General features: G+C 55.6%; 1 protein-coding gene across 5 annotated transcripts in view; it reads left to right on the top strand.

Annotated features, from left to right (window-relative positions):
* Positions 1 to 16,067, top strand: part of FOXP4 (forkhead box P4) — a 57,187-nt gene that overhangs the window by 20,931 nt on the left and 20,189 nt on the right. For 2 of the 5 annotated variants that reach the window (XM_053964075.1, XM_053964074.1), the window contains exons 3-5: positions 6,500 to 6,589; positions 13,769 to 13,891; positions 15,586 to 15,672. In XM_053964075.1, the coding sequence (XP_053820050.1) occupies positions 6,500 to 6,589; positions 13,769 to 13,891; positions 15,586 to 15,672 (300 nt within the window). Of the gene's footprint in view, positions 1 to 3,699; positions 3,948 to 3,985; positions 4,107 to 4,245; positions 4,497 to 6,499; positions 6,590 to 13,768; positions 13,892 to 15,585; positions 15,673 to 16,067 lie in introns of those variants that run through there. The other 3 variants (XM_053964079.1, XM_053964076.1, XM_053964078.1) reach the window with 3 other exon arrangements.

The raw sequence follows: 16,067 nt of genomic DNA, 5'->3' as shown, positions 1-16,067 counted from the left end.
GAATGTCAGCACTCAATCCTGATTCTCGTTGAACTTTATGAAATCCCCCCGCTCCAAGAAACCTTGGGAAGCCTGCAGGGGTGGGAGCCCACGTCTCACCCTGGTGGGCCCAAAGCTCCGTGGCTGTGGGGATTTCTGTGGGAGCTGCAGCTCCCGGGAGCTCGTGCTCCCATTTGTGCTCGTGATCCCATTTGGATTTGACCTTTTCCAGTGCCTGTGACCGCGCTGCTTCCGCAAGTGTGAGGCCAAACAGGTCTTTGCGGGGAGTTTTTGGCTTAAAGCTCCTCTCCAAGGGTGCTGCCTCCAGGTGGGTGGGATATTGAGGCCGCGGGGGTGTTGTGGGGTGCTCAGGGACCTTGTGTTGGGGTGTCCCCGGAGCAAGGGGACGTGGCTGTGTGGCAGCTCCAGCCCGGAGCTCAACATTCCCTCACCATCCTCATCCTTCCCCATCCACGCCGCTTCCGAGCATCCCGGAGAGCCTGGAAGGGCAGAGCCTGGGAGGGGAGAGCAGGCGGCCGGTGGGGTGTGGAAAGGGCATCCCCCTCCCCTTCCTCCCTCCCTCCTCCCCTCCCTCCCTCTCCCGCAGCCCGGGGGGCTGGCGCTGGGGTTAAATCCCTGGATTTCAATGCTCGGGATGGGGCTGAAAAGCCTCAATAGCCCGCGCCCGCTTTGTGCCGGGGCTGGCGGAGGGGAGAGGTCGCCCGGGGGCACCGGGGGGCAGCCCCCGGCCCGGGACCCCCCCTGTCCCCGCCGTTGCTGTGGGAACGTGGAGGGACCTCCGGCACTGCCAGGGATCCGCCAGGCTGGATCCCCCCGGAATTCCGGGTGGAGGAAGGAAAAGGGGGCATGGGGTGATGGGGGTGGCACATCCCTGTGCTGGGGGATCCTCTGGGTTTTTAGGAGTGGGAATAAAGCGCTGCTCAGCCACGATTTGAGGTTTTCCAGGTTGTTTTTTTTTGCTGAATTGCTGCAAAAAATCCCAATTTTAGCCAGCAGCTGGTGTTTAAATGCAGGGGGTGCAGAGAGATGGGCTCGCTGCAGGTTTGGGGCGCAGGGAATGGAGGAGAAGGATGGAAAAAGATCCTTGCAGACACGGCAGGAGTTGCACATGGAGAACCCAAATCCGTGCAAACCTCGTGGAGCAGGGATGTCCTGGGAGAAGCCAGGGGACAATCCCCGAGTCTGGCACCCCACGGGAGCTCCTTCCAGCTCTAAATCCATGGAAAAGGAGCCATCCGGAAAACCCAGCTGCGCTGGCGTTGTTTAGGGTTGTTTTATGGTGCAAAAAATACCAAAAAAAAACCCCAAAAAACCTGCAGCGTGCTGCAGACAGACGTCAAAGAAACGGGGAGGAATAAACAAAAATAAGACTTGTTTTGGAGAAGGAGCAAACGGGACTTTTTTGGGAGTTGGGGAAGGGTGTGGAGGGGGAGGAGAGGCATTTTGCTGCCCTGAGAGAGATACCATTCCATAAAACATGTGATCACATCTCAAATATATTGTGTAATCCTCTATTATTAGGGTATTTAAGATAAAAACGAGGCCAGAGCACTTAAGTGAAACTCATCTCTCTCTTCACTTCCCTGATTCATATTTAATATTTCATTGAGGACAAATGCAGGAGCAGTTTTTCCTTTCTTTCCCCTTTTTTTCCTCCCTTTTTCCCTCTTTTCCCCTCTTTTTTCCCCCTTTTTCCCCTCTTTTTCCCCTTTTTTCCCTCTTTTCCTCTTTTTCTCCCCTTCCCCCCCACTTTTCCTGTGTTTTCCCCTTTTTCTCCCCTTTTTTTCCCCCTTTTTTCCCCTCTCCCCTCTTTTCCCTTATATTTCCTCCTTTTCCCCCCTTTTTTTCATTGGGATGGGATTGTCAGGAGCATGTTCCTTGTGCTCTTAATTAGTGGGGCTGGGTTTAACCCCTTGCCTGTGAGGATTGAGGAGTCAGGAGCAGAGAAATAAAACCCAGGAGCTCTGGAGCAGGGCAGAGCAGTTGGGGCTGGGCCATAGACACAGAGCTGGGTGTAAAAAGGGCTTTTTTTTTTTTTTTTTTTTTTTTCTTTTTCCTGTGAGGAATTGTGTCATTTTTTTGTTCATTTGGATCCTTTGGAGCCATTTGGTTCTGGTTAAGCGAGGCCAGGGCTGGGCTGGTGGAAGTGCTCCTCAATATGGCATCATTTACTGTTAATATCCAGCTAAAAATATCCCAGTGTGTTGTTTTAATGGCTCTAATTCTGGAATGTGACGATGTCATTTTTATGAGGTTAGTGTAAAAAATCTTCCTTTTTTTTTTTTTTTTTTATTTTTTTACCTTTTTTTTTTCAGCCCTTCCCTTTTTTCTTTCCACCCTCCAAAAGGATCGGAGGGGAAAGGGAAGATAAAAATTCCCTTCCTCCCTCTTTCCATGCAAAGTTCTTGCTTTAATGGGATTTTTCAGGTGTTTTTTCTCTTTTTGGAAGGTAAAGTACCATATAAAGCTCTGATCCAGGTGGAAAATCTCTCAGCTGATTTTGGGCAGCTCTTCCCAGCTGGAACATCCAGGTTGGAATTAAAAACTCCATCCTCATAAAGTGAAATATCTGGGAAATGAGGCACTTTCAAATACCCCAAGCAAGATTTTCCTTTGTCCTGGGATTATTTTGGGTTGATTTTTTGGGGGGGGGAGAGGCTGTGGCTCCTCCTTTTCAGATGACCCATGGATGTCTCCATGCTCTCCAAACTTTTTTTTTTTTTTTTTTGGAGCTCTTGACCCATTTCTTCCCAATCAGGAGGCCTTGGAGAGGCTCTGCTGGGGCAGGTTTTGAGGAGGAAAAGGCAGGGATGAGGATTAATCCCACATTAATCCAAGGTGTGGTGTGAGGCAGTTCTCCCTGGGCTCTTCCAGGGCTGGAGTCAGGTTTGTTTTTTGTTTTTTTGGTTTTTTTTCCTGGTGTTTCCCCGTGGCAGAAAGGGGAATTTGTGGTGTTTACCATGGAAAAGGCAGCCAAAATCTGCCCCTCCTGGGGTCTGGAGAATCATCCAGCACATCCAGGGGGAAAAATCAGGATAATCCTCAGGTAGGCTGGGTGGAAGTTGGAAAAAGAGGCTGGAGGATGAGATGTCTGGAGTTGGGGATGGTTCAGAGAAGTGGGGGGATTTGGGGTCTCAGGGGAGGGATGAGCATCCCTGGGGGGATCCTGGGAGCAGGGAAACCTCCAGTGCTGTGGGAGCAGGTCCTGGCAGGGTGGGATTGATCCCAGCATGGCTGGGCTGTTCATTGACCCCTTCCCCATCCCAGCACGCACCTTCCAGCATCTCCCACCTCTCCCAGCAATCCCAGGTGTGTTCCACATCCCAAGGAAGTTCTGGGCCTCCCCCAGCAATGTCCAGGTCCCCATCCTCTTCCTCATCCTGGAGCATGCTGCTCCTGGGGAGGGCAGAGCCAAACCACAGCAGCCCCGGCTGTGTCTGAGACAAAGTTTTTCTGGGATCATTTGCAAAGTTTTTCTGGGATCATTTGCAAACTTTTTCTGGGATCATTTGCAAACTTTTTCTGGGATCATTCGCAAACTTTTTCTGGGATCATTCGCAAACTTTTTCTGGGATCATTCGCAAACTTTTTCTAGGATCATTTGCAAGCCTTTTCCAGGACCATTTGCAAGCTTTTTCCGGGATCATTTGGTGATCAGAGGGAGTTTGACACAAGGAATTAATTCCCAGTTCTGGGTGATGTGCTGATGACTCCTGGATAACACCAGGCAGTGGGTTATAGGTTGATTTTTATTTTTAAATAATTTTCCCTCTGATTCACAGAGGTAAAATCCCATCTACTCCCACAGGGAAACTCTTCCTTCTGCTTCCCACCTCCTCAGCCCCATGGAGGGGCTCTGAGTGACACTTCCCTATGGAAAAGCTTCATCTCCCCCCACCACCGGGCTGCTCCTCCTGCCTTGTTCGGGCAACAAATGCATCTGACAGGTGGCTCTGCATCCCAAAATTCCACCCTGGCTGCTCCACATGCTCTGTCCAGCCCTGCAGCAGGTTTCCATCCCTGCCCAGCTCAGGACGGAGAGGGGACAGAGGCAGGGAGGGAGGGGGCAGCTCCGGGCGCTGCCAGAGAGGCCCCTGTGTGCAATTGTGAGGCCACGTCGGGTTTTTGGTTTTTGTTTTTTTTTTTTTTCCCCTGTAAATCTTTGTAATTTCGTGCTTCAGAGCACACCAAAGTGAGGGAGCCAGCGGGGAGTGAATTAAATTCCCCCCTGAGAGGCGGCGCGGTGGGGCCGAGCCGGGCGGGCGCTGGGGGCTCGGCGGCACCCTGGGCCAGCCAGGCCTTGGGCTTGGCAAGAGAAATTCCTGGAGAAGCCTTGAGCAGCACTTTTTGTGTGCTGGAAAAGCCTTGAGCAGCACTTTTTGTGCACTGGAATTCTGTTCCTGAGCCTTTTCCCCCCGCTGTGTTTTCCATCCCTGCTGCGCTGATTTTTGCCAGGCCGGGGCAAGGCCCGGCCTTCGCTGGGTCTCCTCTGTGAGGTGGTGCTTGCAAACATGGCAGGAATTGCACATGGAGAAGGCAAATCCATGGAAAACTCTGCTGAAAGACACTTGGAAAAGCAGCTAAAGCTCAGGGATTTGCTGTGGGGTGTGGGATGCAGCCCAGGGCTCCGGCACCCATCCCGGTGGGAGCCTCGGGCCTAGCACCGAGCTGCCGCCGAGTGGATTCCTCCACCTTGGCTTTTAACTGCAATTACTGTTTTCATGTCCAAAAGTAATTAAAATATCAGACCTTGAGCTGTCATAACTGTCACAGGGTTTTTGTGCTCGCGTTACCGATGCACATCTATCCCTGGTAATAACAGGGAAAATAAAATGCCCGTGGAGAAACATTGGGTAGATTCAGGATCAGGACCATGGGATTTTTTCCATCAGTGATTTCCAGCAGTGAATTGCAGGGTTTGTCCTCGAGGATCTGAGTTTTGAGTTGTTTGGATAAAGGAAGTTTGGGAGTTATTGGCTGGGGGTGCTCAGTGGCCATGGGGCAGCTCTGGGTGCACAATCCTGGGAATTCACCACAGGAATAGGAATTCACCACAGGAATAGGAAATTAGGGTCCATTTACTTATAAAATTCCTCAGGTTTTGATTTTCTTAGGGCTCTCTGGTTCATGGGATGGTGACAAACACAGCCACAATGCTGTGTCTGGGGTGTTTGGTTTGGGCCTCCTGCTATGAAATTACAATTCTTTTATAAAGTAATGCTGGGTGTGTTAAACCCTTTTGCTCTCAGCCTCCAACTGGAAATTCCCTCTCATTTTCCACGTGCCCTTGTAGTGCCTGTCCAGCTGCACAGAGCAGGTCAGGTGGATTTTTCACCCAAACAAAGATGTAGCACAGCTACAATTTGCTTTTCATGTGCTCTTCCCAAGAGTTCCCTGTGCAGAGGAGCACAGGGGGGGACACGAAATGGGATCTAAAATGCAGGGAATGACTTTTCATGGATGCTTCATTTGAGGAGGGGCTCTGGGTTAGGGTTTTGTGGGTTCTCCTTGGTTTGGATTGACAGGTGTGTGCTGAGCTGTGAGTGGATTTGGAGGGGCAGGGGGAAGGAGGGTGGAGATTTTTCAGAAATGTGCCCAAAAAAAACCCCAGAAGGAAGGAAAAGAATCCTTGTAAAGCAGAAATAAGGAGCAAACAGGTCTGGGAGGACTCTGGGTTGTTTTCCTCAGAGCTTTACTCCTTTTCCTGGCTCTCAAGCTCTTTTTCTCAGCTCATGCTCACTCCTCTCTCCTCATCTCTTCACTGGATTTTCCTTAATTTCCCATTTTTTTCCAGCTGGGCATTGCTCTCTTGTACCTGTGTTTTTCACAAGTGCATTCCGTCCCTTTCTATTGTTTTCTCCCTATTTTTGTGGGATTCCCAGTGAAACACCTTCACCCCTGTAAAAAACTTCAAGAAACTCATGACTTTTCTTAGGCAAACTCCCCTAAAAACAACCAGGTTTCATGGTGGTCACTTGTGTGGGTTGCTGAGCACCTCCTGGATCACCACCAGATCCACCCAGACACGTTCCTGGATTGATTCAGGCTGGAATCCTGCACTTGGCTTCACCCAAACCTGGCTGGTGACTGGAACTTTCTGCTGCTCCAGTGCCACAATCCAATTAATAAAACTGAATACCCACGGTGGCTTTGGGCACAAGGGACAGCTGCAGGAAGGTGGTGGTGGCTCCTCTGGAATAAATCAACCAGGGGACAGATCTCTGAGCGGCTGTGCCAGGGCTGGGGTTTGGGAATGACCCTTGTGAGATGGGAATGCTGGACCTGGTGGGGATTTTTGGAAGAGGACAGGATTGTCCCCGTGGGGGCTGGGAGAGCGGTGGTCTCTAATGGGGTGTACTGGTGTGGCAGGAGGGAGCGCTGCCCTGTGTGCATCAAACCCACCCCGTGAGGGAAATCCGTGGAGAAGCAGCTGGAGGAGGAGGAGGAGGAGGAGGAGGAGGGAGCCTTCCTCATGCCCACCCCTGTGTCTCTCTTGCAGGCTCTGCAGGTGGCTCGGCAGTTCCTGCTGCAGCAGGCCACGGGGCTCAGCTCCCCCAGCAGCAACGAGGGCAAGCAGCCGGCGGTGCAGGTGAGCCCCGAGGACGCGCGAGTGTCCCCTGTCACCCCCCTCCTGGGAAGGGCTGGCCCACAGCTGTGGGACAGCACAAACCCCTGTCACCTCCGTGGCTGGAGCACTCCAGGAGTTAAATCCTCTGGAAACCTCCAGAAGTTTCTTGGGAGGCGTTTTGTTGTGTGTGGGAATGGGGAAGGGTTGTGGAGGGGAGGTCGCTGTGTGTCACCACTTTTTGGGACAGTGGTGGGACAAAGAGTTTCCCAGGGTTGGAGCATCCCAGGATTGATGCTGGGTGCTGTGAGGGTGGCACAGGGCTGGAAAAGGGAACAACCCTTTGGGCTGGAGCCAGGGCAGGTCCTCCAGGATGGGACAGAGGCCAAGCTGGGATGGGGATTTGTGACACTGGCAGGAAAATGGGCTTCGGGTGGGCACGTCCTGCTCCTGTAGGGATGGGAGACCTCCCCTTCTCTGCCAAAGCAAAAGAGCAGAAAATGGGCAGGAGAGGGGTGAAATCTGGAGAGAGGGGGAGGCAGGGAGAAGCAAAGCCCAAGCGATGGGAAGTGACAATTTAAATAGCTGTGCGGAGGGGCTCTCCCTTCAGGCTAATTAAATTTATCGGAGAACAGCAGGTTACCTTATTAGAGCCACGTGGGTTTAATTAACAAAGGAAAGTAATTAGCACAAGCGCTCTCGGAGCTGGAGGTCCTGCCTGTGCCAGGCTGAGCCGGGTGGCAGCAGGAGCTGGGCTGGGATGGGCAATCCCGGGATCCTCTCCTGGCTTGGAGTGCCAGGGCATGGCTGAGCCATCCAGCAGCAAATCCCAGGGCTGCCGGGGGTCAGGAGAGCCCAGAACCCCCCGGGCTGGGAAACAGCAACTGGGTGGGAGCAGTGGGAATTAGTCAGGGCTCCTACGGCACAAACAGGCGGCTTTTTCCAGCGGTGCCGGCAGGAAGGAAATGCAGTCACTGCATGGAAAATGTCTGCAGAGGACAAAGGCGGCGAGGGTGAAGTCAGATTCCGGTAACCGGCGCCTCGCTCCCCTCCGTGGGTGTGTGTCCCTGCACTCCTCCTCCTCCTCCTCCTCCTCCTGCTGCTGCTGCTTATCCCTCCTTGCTCTCCCTGGTATTCCCGGCTGGACGCAGCCGAACATCCCGTGCTGCTCCCCAGCCTCCCCTCCCTGCCTGCCCATCTGGCCAGCGCCTTTTGCCGGAGCGAACTGGATCTCCTTCCTCCCTCCCTCCCTCCCTCCCCTCCTCCCTTTTTTCTCTCTCCGTGTTGCAAAAAGGACTTGTGAAAGTTGTAGACGTGAGTCAGAAATAGCTCATAACTCAGCAGCGCCCGGCAATCCCTCCCCCCGCGGCCCCGCCGGCAGCTGGAGCGGGATCTGACCGAGGGGAGATAGGGGATTAAGCAGACTCCTTTGAAAGGAAGTTTATCTAAGGCACAGTGGTGTGGATGAGACTGGCCAGGACGGCTGCAAGAGGAGGAGGAGGAGGAAGGCTGGGTCCCAGCACAGCCCTCCTTGGCTTGGAGGCAGCAGGAAGCACGGCAGGATGGGAATGTTTGGGAATTGGGGTGTCCCTGGGGTGCCAGCCTGCGTCCCTGCCTGTGGATGCGCAGACCCACAAGTTTGGGAATGGATTTCCACATCCATGGGGAATTTTGTCTCCCCTCGGCTCCGTGCCAGCCAGCTCCTGGCCCCAGTCCTGGGGGAATGAGCAGGAGGGTCCCAGTGCTGGCAGGGAGAACAGGAGACCCCCGTGCTTGCCCACACTATGCACTCTCCTTGTCACCCCGCTGATGGGGACGGGACATTTTTGGGGCACCAAGCCAGCAGGATTAATGACATTCCCGACAGCCCATGCTTAAAAACAACCAGGGAGCTGCTGGGCTCAGCAGCATCTTGGATTGGGGTTTGTTTTTTGGAGTAAGGACCCTCTTCCCACAGATGCCTGGAGGTGTGTGTGGACAGTCTCATGTTGTCGCTCCAGTTACAGCTGCAGGAAAGGAAAAAAATCCCAAAACCCCATCTTTGGGCGTTCTAAAACGTTTAAAAATAGGTTTATTTCTTTACAACTTTAAAACTCTTGGAAACTTGGTGGGCACTGACAAAATGCTGCTTTTGGGAGCTTTTGGTGTTGCAGGGTGTTGTCGTCCTGGGATGATGGGAGCAGCAGATCCCCCTGGGATCCTGCTGGGATCCAGCAAAGCCAATGGAAGGAGGTGCTGGAAAAGCAGCACCCCGAGTTGTCAGTGCTGGCTTGGAGGCACCTGGCAATGACGGGGTGCCCTCTTTGGGTGCCCTCTTTGGGTGCCCTCTTTGGGTGCCCTCAGAGCTGCCTCTGCTGGGATCAAGTGGCTGGAAGGGGAGAGGGGCTGGAGGGCACTCGGGGAAGGGAGGAGAGGAGTTTGGAGCAAACTGCGGGAAATTGCTTTTCTTTTGTCTGCTGCAGCGGGGAGGGCAGCAGAGCGGAAAAGTGTATTTTGTTGATTTGAAACTTGAGTGAAATGGGTAATGAAGACAGATCAATACCAGCCCTTCTGCGTTCCCTCTCCGGGAAAAGAAATCCAGCGGCAGCCCGTCCGTCTGGGCTCGCACTGAGGTTTTTCCATTTGAACTTGGAGCATCCCTGTCTGTCCCTGCTCCATCCCAAAGCCCCCAGCTCTGCCAGCCCGGTGCCACTGCCACCATCCCACTCAGGGATTGGTGTTTTGGGCTCACAGAGGAGCAAAGTCACTTTAATCCCTGTAGAATCATCGGTGTGAAAGCTGTGCCAGCACCCTGTGCTCACGGAGGGGATGTAGGGACCCTGCCCAGGTTGTGCTGGGGGGCTCAGTGCTGTCACCTCTGCTGCCACTGTCCCCAGGCAGCAACTGGAGCCCAGCCAGGTGTGACTGGGGCCTCCCCAGTGGGAAGGCTGTGCTAACGAGGATGTGCTAATGAGGATGCTCTAACGAGGATACACATTGGGCTGCACATGCCAGGAATTGATTCCTCCTTTTCTTCACAGGAAGCTGAACATCAGGGCCTGGTGGTCCTCCATGTTGGTGTCCCCTCACCTGCTCACCCTGCTGCCACCCCACCCCGGCCACTCGAGCCTTTGGTGCTGGGGCTGTTCAGAGTGTTCCTAAAATTGTTCCTAAAGCCACCCACAGCCTCAAAACCCAGCCTGGCACGTGGGGCTGAGCTTCATTTCTCCTCTGAGCCTGGGCAGATTTTAGTGCATTGTCTCATCCCAGCCTGGTGAGGTCTGGAGGTGGCACAGCAGCGTTTGGGTGGCCCTGTGCCACCCCTCGGGGTTTATAAGCCATGGCTGGGGTCACCTCGGTGTCAGTGGCATCACTGCCTGGCCCTGGGCACTGGGAGCACTCCCAGACTGTCTGAGCCAGCTGGATCTTGGAGCTCACCCAGGGATGCTGAGTGCAGGAAGGGAGGCCAGGAGGGTTGGGATTGCTCTTCTCCTGTGAGAATTGGGTGCTGTGGGGTGGGATTTGCTCATCCCCTGCCCTTAAAACAGCACAACTTGAAGCTGCTTTTGGTGGTTGCTTCCCCTCTTCTGTTCCCAGTCTCCTCGATTTGTTTCTGTTGGGTTTGGATTTGAAAAGAGTGGTTAAAATTAGGAAAAACAGCACAAACATGTTTTCTGCTGTTTCTAACTGGGAGTTAAACCCCAAGCCTGGATCAGAGCAGGGATGTGCAGCTCTAAGCTCTGCAGGAAACCAGGAGCACCCTCTGGAGAGAGAGAGGAGTGCTCATCCCGATGATCCCAGAGCCAGCAGGGATGGGGGGGATGAGGTCTGGGCTGTGTGGTTGAGGCGTGGAGCAGGAGCTGCCCCTTCCCGTAGTGGTGGTGACGTGGGGCCCTTGGGGACGCGGTGACTCCTGCGGTGACCTCCCAGCCCGGGTGACGGCGGAGCAGGGATGTTTGGAGGCTGGTGGAGGATGTCCCCAGGCTGTGCCAAGCCAGCTGTCCCCGGGGTCAGGAGGGCACTGGCCCTCTGATGACAACCCCACCAGCGAGCCAAGACCGCCAGGCCGTGGCTTTCCCCGCTCTGCCTTGTGCCTGGGAGTTCAATCCGCTTCCCGTAAAAACAACCCAAAAAAAATCTAGGAAAAATTTCTCAAGAGCCTCGCTCCCCATCCTGCCTCGTTCCACACGGCCAAGTCCTGCTTCTCTCAGCTGGCTTTGGCTCAGGGAGGGAATATTCCCTGGAATACCTGCTTGCTTTTCCACCCACTGCCTGCTGCTCCCGCCCCGTCCTCTGGCACGGGGATTACAGCCGGGCCCGCCTGGAAAAGCAGCCCCTGGAGATGCTGCTGGCCGGCCGGAGCAGCGCCGGGTGTTTCTGGGAGCAGCCAGAGCTGTTAGTAAGCAGTTTCTGCGGGGTGGCAGCCGGCCAAGGCGTGAGTCAAACCCTTCCTGACTCGGTGTCTGGCAGATGCCAGCTCGTGACGCGTCGGGCTGGTCCCCAGCCATTGCTGCTGCTGCTCCAGGGCTGCTGCCGGGACCTGCTTCCCGAGGGATGTGCCGGCTGCCAGGACACTTCCCGGCTGCTCCGGTGTCTGGGGGTGGAGGCAGCTGGGTGGCACTCACCCCTCAGCTGGGTGGCACTCACCCCTCACTGCCCCTGTGCTGCTCTGCCTGGCACCCTTCAGCTCTCACGTTGACCACCTGCATCCCAGATTTTGAGGCAGTTGCTGCCCAGCTCCCGCTGTTATCCAGGGGTGCCAGGCTGGTCTCATATCCTGCCACAGGGAATCTTGTCCCTGATGGCCATGGCTGTAGGTGAAGGGGTGTCCCAGGGCCACCCCGGGGTGTGACCCTGTGGGGATTTTGGCCAGGTTGGGATGGATATTTCCAACCCCATTTCCATCCCTGTCTCATTTTGCTGGAGCAGCAGCTCTCCCTGTCCCCAACACACAGCTGGCACTGTCACCAGAGCTTGGGACGGAGAGCCCCCAGCCCTGGGGTTTGCTGGCCCACACTGGGGTCAAGGCAGTGCTGGAACATTCCCAGCACCAGGGCGTGGGATGAACGGGAGCAAAACCGCCTGTAAGTAGGAATTTCCTCTTTTACTAAAAGTTGCTGCTTTCCCTGGAAACCTTAACTGGGAGAGGAGCATTTTCCACGCTGTGGGGAAATTCTTCAAGGGAACCAAGGAAGCAGCCGAGCTCAGATGCCCCTCTCAAGTTCACCCCGTTCCCACCTCACCCCCACACGGATCCGCCACCATTTCTCCGTGTCAGCTCCGCATCTGAACGCGGGGGGGAGGGGGGTAAGAAGAAAAAAAAAGCCATTTAATGCAGACAAAGGTTGTATGAAAATATAATTCTGCTTTTGTTAGCAGCCATCAAACTCTAAAAAGCGTCACTTTTGTTTTCTTGTAACATTGTGAAAACCTCGTGTCGGATCGAGAGCTGGGGCCCTCTCGACTAATCGCCTCTCCTTTGTGTTTTTAGATTATAGGGGCAATTAGTGTTGTCAAAACCTCTGGCAATTCTCTTTGCTCTTGACAGGGTGTCAGTCCGCTGGGCGAGAAATGGAAGGTGTTATAACTCTCCGGTAATTAGGATGCCTCCGATTTGAAAATGCCAGCAAACGTGTTCGAGGGGCCGCGGGAGGGGGCGGGGAGCCCGCCCGGGCTGGGGGGGATGTGGAGGAGCAATTAATTAGGGGCTCTCATTCCGAGCACGATGCTGGCTGATGAATTGGCAGAGGGAAATTAGCTGCGCTCCCGGGCGCGCACCTCGCTCTCCTCGCCAGCTTCCCTCCTGCCCAGATGTTCGCCCAGGGCTTGGCACAGCTGGCTGGGAGCACCTGGGTGCCCAAACTGCAGCTCTTCACTGGGTGCTGGTGCCACGGGGGGCTCGGGGCTCTCTGGTGGGTGCTGGAGCCTTGCAGGGTGCTCATCCCTGGGCTCCAGCCCTTGGGTGGGAAGTCAGAGGAGTTAATCAATAGCTCCGCCACGGAGGTGGCTGGAGGGGGAAACGCTGGTGACAAACAGAGCTCGCCCCGTGTCCGACGCCTCCCTGCAGCAGAATGCCTGAGTAAATAGATAAGGCTTTGCAATCTCCCCTGAAGGTCAGCTGGACACCCATCACAGATGGGAGGGACTGCACGGGGCCACCCTGCGGTCCCATCCCCGCTGGAGTGGCTGGAAGGGGTCCAGGCTGGGCAGTCTGGGCACCACTGGGAGTCCTGGGCAGGGGGGCTGGCAGGAACCAGGCTCTCAGGGGGACTTTGCTGGGTTTCTCTGCTCTTTGAGGTTCTGAGATGCTGGGCTGAGGGGCTGAGGAGCTGTTTAGCTTGGATCAGAACCGGGTCCTTGGCTTGCAGCTGGATCCTGGCTCGTGCTCTGCCCCATCCCACATGCCAAGGAGCTGCTGCCTCTTCCTGGGATCCCCTGGGAGAGCTCGTGGCTGCTGGTGGCTCCTGACCAGCAATTCTTATTTGCCTTCCCAGGAATATGAGGCATCCAGGAGGGTCATTAAATTACAGCAAGGCCCTAAGCCTGCCCAGAGCCTCGGGAAGGGCTTTGGGCTGGTGGGATCGGTGGAAGGCCGGGATGAGGCAGCTCCTCATGGCTCCATCTGGGCATTGCTCCACCTGGGCAGGACCCAGCAGGGCTGGGATCCATCACTGACACCTTCCCAGGAGCTTTGCCCAGGGTGTGGACCCGTGTTTTGATAACCAAAGGCAGGGGCTGGCAGGTTCCCTCAGCCCTCCCTCCTCTTGGCACAGTAATTACAGGAGTTACTGGTGTCAGCTGGAGGTAAAGCTTTGATGTGTCTGGAGAACCCCGTAACCTCTTCCTCCTCGGTGCTCTGCTCTGCAGAGTTATTTGGGTGATCGGTATCTTCCCACTTCCCTGGCGTTTCCCTCCACCCTTCCCATGCTCCCAGCAGGGGAGGGAGCTGTGGTTTGATGCCCAGTTCCCCCAGCTAAATTGCATTTAAAGAAGAGCCCTCAGCTTGCTGGGGGAGCTCATGGTTCAGGAAGCTTCATCCTGGTGCCAGCAGCACCATGGGACATCTCTCACCATTGCCATGTCCCAGGGGACAGACAGCGGCTTCATCCAGAGGTGACAGAGATGTGGGGGACAGAGAGGACGCTCTGGGAGAGGCACTGTTGGCGTTTGGGGCGAGTTTCACAGGCCGGGGTTGGGAGTGGTGACGTGTCCTTGCTGTCACAGGTCCCCGTGTCCGTGGCCATGATGTCCCCGCAGATGATCACGCCGCAGCAGATGCAGCAGATCCTGTCCCCGCCCCAGCTCCAGGCCCTCCTGCAGCAGCAGCAGGCGATAATGCTGCAACAGGTAACGCTGCACCGCGGCTGAATCCAGCCAGGCAATTCTCACCGGGGTCTGGGAATGCTGGAGTTTGTTGGAGACAGAAAAATGGCTCCTTTCGTCCTTCTGATTTTCACATTTTTCTTTTGGGATTCCCAGCACGTCCAGGGATGAAAGGAGCAGCAGGTGCTGATAGTGCTGGTGCTGCCACCCTGAGCCAGGGTCTCAAAACCTGCAAAATTCCTGCTCAAGGGCTGATTTGGGGCTGCTCAGCTCCTGGGAAAAGCCGGGGTCTGGGTGGATGCTCTTGGTTCGATGTGCCCCAAGCAGAGCCCCGTGGCCACTGCTGGGCTTTGGGCAGGTGCCTGTGTCCAGCTCCAGAGCTGAGGTTTGTTTCTCATGGCCCTGCTCAGCTTTTCCAGAGATTTTAGTCAGATAGGGAGGGAAGAAAAAGGAGGAGAAGGGAAAAAAAAAGGAGATTTCCACTCTGAAACAAAATAGGTCTGCTTGGGTAAACAGCTCCTGGCGGCGGGAAGGAGGGAGAGAGGGAGAAACCCCACAAGCATCCTCCACACCCTTCCTCCTGCCTCCAGTACCTGTTTACTCCAAACAGGCTGATAAGGATTCAAGGTTGGCCCCAGGGAAAGAACAAAGGGTAAACACTACCCTGGGTGGGTCCTTCCACAAGCCTCTTTGGAGCCGGATAAAGAAACACGTTTGACTGCAAATTAAACAACCCAGGCCGGAATAGCTCACATTCTCCACCGGCAGCAAACCAAACATCACACCTCTCACCCCTGACCCAATGTTCCTGCTCCCAGCCCGGCCACTCCGCAGCGCCCTGGCTGGGGCTGGCTCGGGGGTAAACACCCAGCCCCTCCAAACCTGTTCTCCGACACAAACAGCCACTCGCTGCTGGCAGCCCCGAGCTGATAAAGGCTTCCCGGCGTCCCCAGGGACATTCCTGAGCCCCTGCGAGGGGGCTGGGGGGGTCTCGCTGACCTCCCCGTGCCTTTCTCCCCCTCCCTGCACGCAGCAAATCCATCACCCACAGTTTATTTAGGGGCCACGACTGGTGGCAACGCTGGCAGGTCCCAGCGCTGCCTGCGGACACTGGGAACCTCTCTGGTGGCTCCCTGTGGATCCAGGGGGTTTATCCCTGTTTTAATGGCCCAGCAAACAGCTCTGCTTCGATTTGAAGAGCTGTTTTGACTGCAGGGCTGAACCCCCAGCTCTCACAGGCCAGGGGTTGTGGCTGCTCCTGGTCCTCCCCAGCTGGGACGCCCCTGGTTCTCACAGCACTTGTCAGGGGTGTTCTGGGGTCCCACCATGCCAAAACTGGGGTTTCCCCACCCTGAAGTGCTCTGTGATGTGCCAGAGCACCCCAGCCTGCTTTTCTCTCAAGGGACAGCAAGTTGGCATTAAAATAAAAATCAGGGTGAGCATTGGGAGTGTTTGGGGGGTTCAAGGGCCATGGGGATCCAGAGCCCTTGGCAATGTGTGCCCAGGGTTCCTCTGCTGCCCTGACTCCACTGGTGGGTGCTTTCCCTCCTGCCCTGCCCCAGGTGACACAGGGAGCCTGCCCTGGTGACATTGCCAGGAGCTGGCGTGGCTGTGGCAAAGCCTCGGCGCTGGGCACGGGGCGGTGAGGTGGGCACGGGGTGCTGATGTGGGCACGGGGTGGTTCCACGGCTGATCCCGTTGCTCTCTCCCCTTCCCAGCTGCAGGAATACTACAAGAAGCAGCAGGAGCAGCTTCACCTGCAGCTGTTGACCCAGCAGCAAGCCGGAAAGCAGCAACCCAAAGAGGTGAGCTCGGCTGGATGGCACCGGGCTGGCAGCAAATTAAAGGGGGACCAGCACAAAGCAAGGTGTGGGAGCCCGTGGCAATGGGACATGGGACATCCTGCTCTGGAGGTGCCAGGGTGACCAGTGCAGTCACTGGGGGTTGTTGTTCTTCCTCCTTTTTCTCCTCCTCTTCCTCCCTCTCTGTGATCTGGTGCATCCACAAGATATGGGGGGTGTGGGGCAGCACTGGAGGGGCCACTGGACCCTCCCTGGTGACAGGGACAGGTCCCATCCCCCCAGCACAGAGTGAGGGCTCCCCAAATCCCCCCGTGGTGGGATCAGAGAAGGCTCAGCCCTGCCAGGCTCAGCCTGGGCAGCCCAGTCCTGGCTGAGCTGGCACAGCAGTGCCCTGGTGA

This window comes from Vidua chalybeata, chromosome 24 (assembly GCF_026979565.1).
Source record: "Vidua chalybeata isolate OUT-0048 chromosome 24, bVidCha1 merged haplotype, whole genome shotgun sequence".
Classification (NCBI taxonomy): domain Eukaryota; kingdom Metazoa; phylum Chordata; class Aves; order Passeriformes; family Viduidae; genus Vidua; species Vidua chalybeata.
This window is presented reverse-complemented; position numbering and strand designations above follow the sequence as displayed.